The sequence below is a fragment of the Pterocles gutturalis genome, unplaced genomic scaffold, assembly GCF_000699245.1.
Source record: "Pterocles gutturalis isolate BGI_N339 unplaced genomic scaffold, ASM69924v1 scaffold1851, whole genome shotgun sequence".
Lineage (NCBI taxonomy): Eukaryota > Metazoa > Chordata > Aves > Pterocliformes > Pteroclidae > Pterocles > Pterocles gutturalis.
The window spans coordinates 1-10,875 of NW_010099962.1; the positions used below are offsets into that span (position 1 = coordinate 1).

General features: G+C 45.9%; 1 protein-coding gene across 1 annotated transcript in view; it reads left to right on the forward strand.

Annotated features, from left to right (window-relative positions):
• Positions 1 to 82: 82 nt before the first annotated feature.
• MATN1 (matrilin 1, cartilage matrix protein) overlaps positions 83 to 10,875 on the forward strand; it is a gene marked incomplete at its 3' end in the record, with an annotated part of 17,171 nt that continues 6,378 nt past the window's right edge. Inside the window, exons 1-2 of the mRNA XM_010077739.1 lie at positions 83 to 170; positions 3,306 to 3,652. Coding sequence (XP_010076041.1) covers positions 83 to 170; positions 3,306 to 3,652 — 435 coding nt within the window. The remainder of the gene's footprint in view (positions 171 to 3,305; positions 3,653 to 10,875) is intronic.

The window sequence follows — 10,875 nt, forward strand, 5'->3', positions numbered from 1 at the left end:
CCCCGAGGAAGGGCAGGTTAATACCTTCGGGCCAAGGCTCTTCCTTGCCACTCCGCATCCAGCCTCCAGCTCCTCTGCAGCCATGGACAGGATTTTCTCCACCTTGCTGCTCTCTTTGCTGCTTCTCCTCCAGAGCTACAGAGTCTGCGGGACACCCCCGCAGCCGAGAGGTGAGTGGGGAGCTCAGCAGCGGGGTGCGTGGTGTTGGTCCTCTGCCTCCGCACCACCAGCCTGCGTTGGGATGGGGAAGGAGATGAAGGACGAAGAAAGACCCAACATCGGTCAGGGAAGCAAAGGAGCTTTCTCAAGTATTTCCCCAAGGCAGCAAAACCTGGAGATGTGTTTGCTTCTGCCTGTTTCATTACTTTAGAGAAATAGCAGGAGGCTCGTCCAGAGGCACAGCAAAGGTGGTATCGGGGCAGCCCAAGCCTCGGGGCTTTCTGCTCTTTGCTGGAGGAGGCCTGGGCAGGAGAAGGGCTCTCCTCTGCCTTCCAAAGCTGCTTCTCCTCTCCGCAGCTCTGTAGAGGGCTGGCTTTGCTGGGAGCTTGGGGAGAACTTGGCCAGACACCCCGAGCTCTGGTTAACCTCGCCACGCAGGAAGGTCTGGGTCAGGTTGCTGAGGATGGGCCTTTCCCGGGTTTTCCTTCATCCGTTCTTGAGCAAAATCCTGCTCTGTTTGTCTTTCCAAGTGGGGTGTAGAGCAGCCAGATGGGAGATGAGCTGCCTGCCCTGTTGAGGTTGCAGGGTCTCTAACTCCTGCTCTGCAGCTGGGGTCAGCAAGTACCGAGCACAAAGGGACGGGCAGGAGGGTCTGGGAGCGGGAAGCGTCTCTCCTCTCCCTGGGGCAGGATGCTGCCGGGGGCTCCAGCCAACCTGGGGAACTCACCACAGGAGAGGTGGCCAAGGGAAAAGTTACCGCTGGGTTTTAAAAATATTTGAAGGATCTTATGACGATGCATAATGCATATACCTGGGCAGATTGACGGTTGTTAAATAGGCGCGAGAGTGATTGCAGTCTTAGCTGTTGGTTGTGGAGGGGAGTTTTCTGATATACTGACCATTTTCTCCTTAGTAAATTGGAAAGGGAGAGTTATCTTTGCTGCAGAACCGCCAAGTGCTACCAAAGTCAGGAAACTAAACAGACCAGTCATTCAACTCAGCCCTACCATGAGCAATCGCTATTTCTAAAATAAACACCTTTTAATTCTGAGTTACTAGGCAGCTTTCCTGTTTTTTCAATGAATATGGCAAAGATGCCCGAAGAGATATTTTCTGTTCAATCAACGTATGAAATTCAGCTATTCCTGAATAACTGAATGTGTGGACATTTTTAACAATAGCAGAGTATTTTATTTCTGGTTTAATTTAACTTTGAAATAAATTATGTTGAATCAAGATGTCACTCAGAGCAAGTGTGCCCAACTGTCACCTCCTGGAAATAACCAAGGCCTGTCCTGCAGACCCTGACATGTTCCCAGTGGCTGTGACCAGACAGGCTGAAATCCCCAAGCTCCCATCTGATATCTCTTATTTTCTATTCATTTCCCTGAAATATACTTCGCTCTCACAAAAAAAGAGGTTAAAAAATATTATTTAGGGCTAAATCACAGGGCTTCCATGCAAAAAAGAAAATATATTTCAAAACTTCTATCGAATCCAACTGTTCCTATGGGAAAAAAAATAGCTTTTTTTCCTTGGTTTGTCACTAAAAACTGAGGTGATTCATTAGGTACAGTGGCAACGGGGAATCTGTGCTTTATTTCTGGAGGAACTGACTGCAAGACTTGGAGCTTTTCTCTCTATCTTCATTTCTCACCTGTAAAATGGGCATAACCAGCCCCTGGTAAAGGGATTTGCAATACTGCAGATGGACTGCCAACTGAGTTTTCCCTTCCTCTGCCATGAATTCTGGTGGCAAAGTGGAAGTCATTCACATAGGAAAAGGTTATATTGCATTTTAGTGGAAACTAGAGCATCTGACAAAGCAACCACTGCCCGCTTCCCTTCTACGCGCAGCATCTTTTAGAGAGACCTTTCTGGGAGCCAGGAGCACATTCAGCATTAGTGTCTCTCAGGAAACTAACCTGATTATATTCTTTATAGATATATCACAGGGTATTTATTTTCATCTGTCTGAAAGACTGAAAGCTCCATTAGATTTCACACTGAGGACTAGCTATAATATTTATGTCATCATTTGGAACAGATTTGTTGGCCCAAAAGCTCACATTTAAAAAAATCTGTCCGCAGAAATCCCCTTTATGATATAACCTCTATCGTCCCTCTCTGCAGAAATCAGATATTAACAGAGCACTTGATACCCCTACAGAGACGGCTAAATGAGAAAAAAAATTAAAAGAACAGAATGCTATAGATCTGGTGGGGAAAATGGGACAATTCATTCAGAAAATCATAAAAATACCCAGTCCTTTTTATGTTTTGCCATAGTTGAAAATTAGGGTGGATAACAGCATGCAAATGAGAAATTTGAAAAAAAAAAAACCACCAACATTCAGCTCTTTAAATTGCTAATGCTTCCTGTTTATACCATTTACATTTTACAGTGGATATTCACATCTTACTATGGGACTGTAGAGATTAACTATCAGTTACGTGGTTCTATATCTCTCTATTGTATTCTCCCTCACCAGCTCACAGAAATAAAACAGCTCTGCTCTTTGTTGTGTTACAGAATTTCATTATTAGTGCCACTAGCTGAAAAACACGAGACTGGTTCATGTTATGCTGGTTGGCTAATCTGAGTGTCTTAATTCACGACCGAACCTGAACTGCTGAGTTTCATGCCTGCTTGTGGCTGTGCATGACGAAGACATAATCTCATTAATTAATATCCATGTGGATTGCTTATCCATGTCCGAAATGCGATAACTCCTTTTGAGACTGACTTTGATGCAGAAGTGCACGCACAGGTTTCAGTTTGCAGCTTTCCTCCTCCCTCCACGCTGCAGGAGTGAATTAAATTTCATGTAGACATTAGTGATGGCCTGGGGTGACGCGTGGGTAACCTGCTCCCGCAAGTGCAGCACTAGTGTCTTCAGAAGTACACGTTGTCAGCCAGTAACTGTGCTTTTCTTACAGACACTTTCCTAGGAAAGGGAAAAGAACCTTTAGTAATATTAGGTTAAAGTGGTCCCACTGGGCCTCCGTGAGACAGGCAGGGAGAGGATTGAAGCTCACAGGTCCTCTACCCTCAGCTGCTGCTCTAAGAAGACCATCCTCTCCCTCCTAGTATGCTTTTCTCTTCTTTTTCTTTTATTTTTCTCCTCCCTCCTTATCCTTTCCAGGCACCCTGTGTAGAACCAAACCCACCGACTTGGTGTTCATCATCGACAGCTCTCGAAGCGTGCGCCCAAACGAGTTTGAGAAAGTCAAAGTCTTCATGTCCCGGGTGATCGAGGGGTTGGACGTGGGCCCCAACTCCACCCGCGTGGGTGTGATCAACTATGCCAGTGCCGTCAAGAATGAGTTCTCCCTCAAGACCTACCAGACCAAAGCGGGGCTCCTGCAGGCAGTTCAGAAGATAGAGCCGCTCTCCACGGGGACTATGACTGGCCTGGCCATCCAGTTTGCCATTAGCCGGGCTTTTAGTGACACAGAAGGGGCCAGGGTGAGGTCTCCCAATGTTAATAAGGTAAGAAAATTATCTGTTTCTTGGACACTTCTTCTGTCACATGGCTGTCATGGAGTGGTTGGAAAAATCAGAAAAGGAGGAAAGGTGATTTTCTTTGTTTGGGGGTTAATTGTCAAAGGTGACAAACCTTTGGGAGGTGGAAGCCTCCCAATTCTTCTTGAAAACAAAGCTCAACTTTCTTTTGGGCAGAGATGGCCAAAAGTTGTCACGGTAAATTTAATCCAGCTTCACTAGGTCTCGTCTCTGCCTGGAGTGTCTGTCCTTTGGGACACAGCCCCCAGCTTCCAACGTGCCTGTGACACCATACTGCCATGAGACAATGATCTCAGCCAGGTTTGCTAGGCATGAACAACGCTTATCTTCCCCGAAGTATTGTTATAAAGATGCTTTCCCCGTCCCTGGAGAGGTTCAAGGCCAGGCTGGATGAGGCTTTGGGCAACCTGGGCTAGTGGGAGGTGTCCCTGCCCATGGCAGGGGGTGGCACTGGGTGGGCTTTAAGGTCCCTTCCCACCCAAACCATCCTGGGATTCCATGATTCAGAATCCCCCATATTAAAAAGCGAGGCAATCTTCTGAAAGTTTCCTTTGAAGTGGTCCCTCTCAGCTGCAGATATAAAGCACAGTGCTGTTTCAGTGTCCCCCACTGCTCTTCCAGTTTTTCAGAGGCTGGCTGATGTTCTCCACTGTAGTATAAGGTCTTCTCAATTCTACACACGGTTGCAATGGGCATCGCTGCTCCTGACCCATATTCCCTGCCCAGGAACCTCAGTCTTTAAAAAATTATTCCTCGGATACGTCTTTCATTCTCTCTGGATTTGACCATGAATTAAATCAAAACACACTCCCCAGGCCCTTGTATCCCATGTCAGCTCCCCTGGCTCTCTGCTGTGAGACTGGACCAGAAAAACAAGCAAAGGCATTAGCAAGCAGCTAGAGCTTTCCACCAGCTGGACAAAAGCCCAGCTGTTGGAGAGAGGAAGCCTGGGATTTTTCTCCTGATTACAACATTTTTGGAACATCACTTTCCATCTCTCTCACTGCTAGTAATGCTCTAGGGAAGGTGGAGCAGAACATGGAAAAGATGCCCAGGGACGGCAAGTCAAAAATAATAGTGAAAAGTGAAAAATAGGCACTGGTAAAGATCTGACAGCTCCAAAAATCAGCAACCTGAAGGCTCTGCTGATCTGGAATTTACAAGATATCCCTAAAAACGAGGCTGTCACCTACAAGGATGATCTACTTAAATGCCTTGTGTGTCCCCTCACCATGTTGAATTATAAGCAACTTGCAAATATGAATGAATTCATCCTCATATGGTCTTTTATTGCAGGAGTCACAGCAGGGAAAATTCTATGCATCCTTAGCCTAAATCTGGTTTGACACAATAGGAAGAAAACTAAGAGTGATAACAGGAGAAAAATTACACTGCAAGAAACTTTCACCAAGTCTCATTGGCAATGAGCTCCAGAGACAGAAGCTCATTTTTTGAGCCATCATGATCACATCGTTACTCAAGCTTAGGAGTCACCTGGTGCAAAATATAACAGCCCAGCTCTCCCAGGGGAACTCCAAGACCTAATTGCAATGGTTTTTATTTAAAAGGAGTAACACTGGTTTGTTTGCCAAATTCTTTGAGGTTCACTGAAAGAAATCATTGCAAAATTGCAAGGCATTATTAATATTATATTGTTATTATAATGATTTTTAAGTAAATAGCTTTTAAATCCTTTAGGTGCAGGACTCTTTTTACTCATTCATTCTAAACTACTTCAAAGAGATGAAGTGTGGATTCAGCTTTTAGCTCAAATCTGTTTTCCAGAGGTTCAAGCAACCCCCCGTTGCTGCCAAGGTGTGTTTTGCTTTTCCCAGCAGCAATAAATCTGCTGCAGGGTCACAGGAGAGGCAGCAGCGGTCCGTGCTCCCACTGCTCTCAGAAGGCTTTGGAAGGGATTCGTGTCTCAGAGAGCTCGGGGCTCTGCCCAGTTTCTCCATGGATGACTTCACTGAAGAGCTGTTTCAGATATTGCGTTGGAAAGAGATGTTTCCTCCAGCCAAACTGCTCCAGGGGAGCTGGTGGGAAGGTGACAGGTCTCCAGCAGAGCCCTCATGCCATCTCACCCTATGGTGGAAAAATGTGAGCAGAGGGGGACCTGCAGGTCTCCTCTAAGCAGCTACACACAGACAGTGTCTTTCTGTCCAGAAGAAAAAAAGTAATGGGAAATGTTTGGTTTTGTCGGGTATTGTTTAGCACAAAACCAGACAGCTGAACTGAAACAAACAAAAAAACCCAGATGATAATATCTATTTCTGCTTTTCAGAAATTTTTACTCTCTTTGAAGCGCAAAAATTGTTTAATAAGAAAGAAAACACAAAAAAAATCCCAACAGTTTGAATGCCAGACCACAGAAACATTTCAGTTCCTGAGTACTGATACGCGAAAAAAAGACATTTACTTCTCACTACTTCCAATACGCCCTTGCAAAAAAACTTATTTCTCATCTTGCTCCATGAATTGTTGTTCCAATGCCCAGAAGTCCCAGAAGCTGCAAGCAGGAGCAAGGTTCAGATGTGTTTGTCCTGCCTCCTGCAGTGTCAGCAGCAGCTGCCCACGGTGTGACAGTAAATGCAGCAGTGATGCGAGGAGGGGTGGACGCTGCTCCTGCCCTTGGAGGTGCTCAGCTCTTGCTAGAAGTATGATTATAGCATTTGCTTCTGAGATGAGTCTCGTGTGATCAGACTTCTATCAAAGCTGTTGAGAACTTTTGCAGATGGATAAGGGCGCATGAAAGGTGCCAGTCAGTGCACAAAGTTTTCTTTCCAAAACCTGGGAGCTGCTGCATGGCTGCACATCAGCAGAAATCGCAGGCAGTCGCTAATTTGCGACTTTGGGACCTGACAACTCAAGGGTAGCTTTTCCCCAGGCTCCATCCCTTCTATCCTCATCCGTCCAGAAGATTTATTTATAGGAAAAACTGTCAGGGGCATGGCTGAAGCCATTCTCCTCTTCTCGACATGTGTCCTGTGAGCAAAGGAGGGTGACAGAGATCAGCAAAGGGAGTTAAGACTGTTCCATGCATCTGCCATCTTCCACATGAGGAGCTCGTTATTGGAAGAGTAATTCTGGTGCCCCCCATGGCACCAGTGACCCCACAGTGAGCACAGCCCCAACACAGCTCCAGTCACACCCCCAGAGCCTGCAGAGCTGTCCTCACTCAGGAGATGGAGGAAAACAAGAAACAGGAAACCTACGGCCAGCCGCTGCACCTAGAATGGTACCTGGGTTATGAATGAAGGATCCCAAAGGAGGGGTCTTACTTCTAGTCTTATTGCGTGAAGGCAGGTCCCACTGATTTCACTGGTTTTCTCATTGTTTACTTTTCAAATGGGACAAAGAATTGGATCTTTTTAGATCCACTTTCCTCTAGGAGCCCTACCTAATCCATTCACAACCCTCAGACATCTCACAATATTTCTTTATTTTCTCCTGTCTTTACCTAATTCCCCAATGTCTATTTTAAGACAAGGTGACCATGTTTAGGTCAAGACTGGGGCACAGTCCTGATTTATGTAATACTATTATAATACTTTCAGTATTAGTCTCTATTTTTTTCCTTAACACAGCCTGACACCTTACACACAGCATTGACCATGACTGTAGATTGAAGAGACATTTTCACTGAGCTGTCTATGCAAATGCCTCTATCTTTATCTAACTAATCTCTTCCACACCATTTAAGTAACCTCTTTCCGAGTGCACTATTTTCCTGCTCTTGTCTGCTCTGCAGCTGGGCTCCCAGACAACTCACTCAACGTGCTCTTGCAATCCTTGCAGTTTCCTGTCATCTCAGTTTGCATAAGAGCTGCTATTCCCTGCTAATATACCGAACAAACCTTTAGTTTAAATGTCCAAACACTTCAAAAACCAGCAATTTATTCAGTGGCTTACTGCAGCAGCATGGCTAAAGCATCAGTGTTTCTGTGGACAGTGGTACAAAGAACTCTGAAGTTGCTTTGTCTCCTGAAACCTTATTTCCTGGACATCTAAAAAAGCAGAAGAATATTAGTAGTCTTCTTAATTATTTATCTTTGGCATTTAAAAAAAACCAAAATCACTACAGGCTTTTACATCTTTTCTTCCACTTTGGATCTGGTCAAAGAGACAGAATCACAGAAAGGTTGAGGTTGGAAGGGACCTCTGGAGGTTGTGGCCCAGGACCATGTCCAGATGGCTTATGAACACCTCCAAGGTGGGAGACTCTACAACCATTTGCATTCCTTGCTTCCCTGGTTATTTTTCTACCTTTTGCCTTGAGGTCCAACAAACTTTTCCCTTCTGTGACCCTCCTGCTGCTCAGGGTGGCCCCATCATCTGCCTGGGAGGATGAATAGGTCACGCACTAATTTAGGGAGGTGAAGCTTCTAGGAACACTGGACACACTCCTTGCTCCTTCACACAGCAGAAATCCAGCAAGACCTCGTGAAAATCTGTGCTCTGATTGTCAACCATGTGGGACACCGGGCAAAGCATCACAAGATCATCGGGTCTTGCTGTGCTCTGTGCAGCAAGTGTCACCCCAGGACAGGGAAAAGCACCATTTGTTTCTGTGGGAGCTCCGAGTCTGGTTATACCTTTGTTTAAAACTACAGGGGGGTCCAATTACTTTTATTTTTCTTGAGGAGGAACAACAAATAGATTGTCAAATTGCTGAGAAAATCAAGGGCTTATCCAACTTTCTGCCCCATTCCCCTGTCAGTGCTGCTACAACATTCCCGCTATACTCAGCATAACGAGACAGAGCTACTTCATTAGCTGCTGGATTGCCTACACACAGCAACCCTCAAATACGGACACGTGGGGATGCCCGTGAGTACTCTGGTGTCTCAGTTAACCAGGAGTAAATTGTGTCATGGAGGCCTACAAGAAAGATGGGGAGGGACATCAGTGAACGTAGTGAGAGGATGAGGGGTAACAGTTTGAAGCTGCAAGAGGGGAGATGGAGATGAGATGTGAGGAAGAAATGTTTTCCTTGTGCAGGGGGTGAGGCAGTGGCCCAGGGTGCCCAGAGAAGCTGTGGATGCCCCATCCCTGGAGGGGTTCAAGGCCAGGCTGGATGAGGCTTTGGGCAACCTGGGCTGGTGGGAGGTGTCCCTGCCCATGGCAGGGGGTGGCACTGGGTGGGCTTTAAGGTCCCTTCCCACCCAAACCATTCTGGGATTCTCTGATTCTACGGTACGTGGTGGTTAAAATGAGTAAAAGTTTTGACCTTGAAAAGCAAAAGTTTCTGAGCTTCCTTTAGGGCAAAACTGGGGATCCTGTTCAGCTATTTCAGACAGCAAAAGCATTCACTCTTTCTTAATTCTCCCATGGCTACCTGCTGAGTCCAGCACGAGCCCTACGCTGCAGAGCGGTGTCAGCCTCTCCAGGATGCCGTGGTTGCTCCTTTCCTCCAACCTGTCTCTTGCTCTTTGCCAAACAAGGCACATACCAGGACTCTCAGCTTTTTAAATGAGACAAGGTCATAACACAGAGAATTACAGAGATCCTGTGCCTGCAGATAATTTGGAGGCTGGTTTAAAGCAAAAGGATTTTTCTTTTTCATGTTGGAACTCACAGCCTCATGCTGGCAGGGAGGGCAAAGGTCTAGAGGGGGAATGCTAAGAAAAAAATCAGAATTTCCTAATTATCAAGATAACTACACATGATAGCAAGATCACTTTATACTTTTTCTATTTCTTACACTCTTACTGGTCCTGGCCACGGTCACAGAGGGCTTCCCTGGCTGGTTGGTGCTTGGTCTGACTCACTGTTCTGTTCATTTTAGTCGTGGATTTGCTGATTAATTCCTAATTCCTCATCCAGACTCTTTGTACCCAGAAGTGTTGTTTTCTCCAACAGCAGCTCGGAAAGCAATATGAATTTTGAGTGCTCTGTAGTAGATTTTCTCACAGATGCATTATGAAGATCATTCCCATCAGATCCAGATGTGGATGCTGCTGGGTCATATCTGGGGCTCAGACCTATGTGAAGATACCACCCTGATCTGAAGAACCAAAGGAACTAATTAAACTTGGAGAATCGCTTTATTTAGCCAGAGAAATGCCAGGAGGACATGCAACACCTCCATCCTGCGACAAACACTGCGAGAACAACACACAGCTACCGACAGAAACCTGTTCATGGGGTGGTGTTGCTCACAGAAGCGACTCGATAATACATCTTGTCTCCTGACAGGTTGGCTTTTGATAAGCTCTAATTGGCAGCCCCCATCTCTGAGCTGCTGCACATATGCAGAAAGCAGAGAGGATGAGGCGAGGGCTCTCTCTCCTGGCAGAAAGCACGATTGCACGGCTGGCGCTGCTCCTTGGCTTGGCTGCGGGTCCAGAAACAACCCGAGCTCTCCTTTTGGTCCATCTTTGATTTTCATATTCATTCCCCTTTACAACACACACTGGCATCTGCCACAGGCGACACTTTTCATTATTTTGGCCACAAGCAGAAGAGAAATATTTGAATTAATTTTTTTTTCCCCCCTTGGAAGCAGTCAGGTACAGAATTGTGACACTACCAGGGATTTTAAATTTTGTAACCCCTAGAAAGTGCAGATAAACACCTGAACTTACTGACCTGCACCAGATTGAAAAGCTCTACATTTTTGCTGGCTCACCCATATTTTGCATAGAAGGAAAGCTCTGAACGGGGCAGCAGATTACTTTAGTATTGCAGTATCACTCTGGGGCGGATGACTGCAGCATTCAGCCATCCCTCAGCTCAGGGGTGGGCAGGGGGGGAAGGAGCCACTTCATCTGCATGGCCAAGGCCCCTCGGGGCAGGGAACCCCACTCCTGATCTTACCGAGATGACTTTTCTCTCACCTGAGGATGAAAAAAAACCAACACACTGTCCTAACTGAACAGCTGGTAGGTCTGATTTTATCTTCAGAAAGATGGAGAGTGTATACGGCATCGAGGAGAAGAGCAAATACTGCCTTAATGACCAGATGATAGCGCATTCAAACTCCCTGTTTCTGCCAGATAGATTCTTTCCTGCCTTTTTTCTTTGATGCTTCTTTTCTTTCTGTATTACTGAGGGTATTTCCCTGTGATATGGAGGTGTTTCCTGCTTAGCAGCTCACCTGCTCCTGATTATATTTCTCCACACTGCATTACATCCAATCATTTGCTTTGGAGTTGCCAGTGGTGTCACAGTAAATTAGTTGTAGGGAA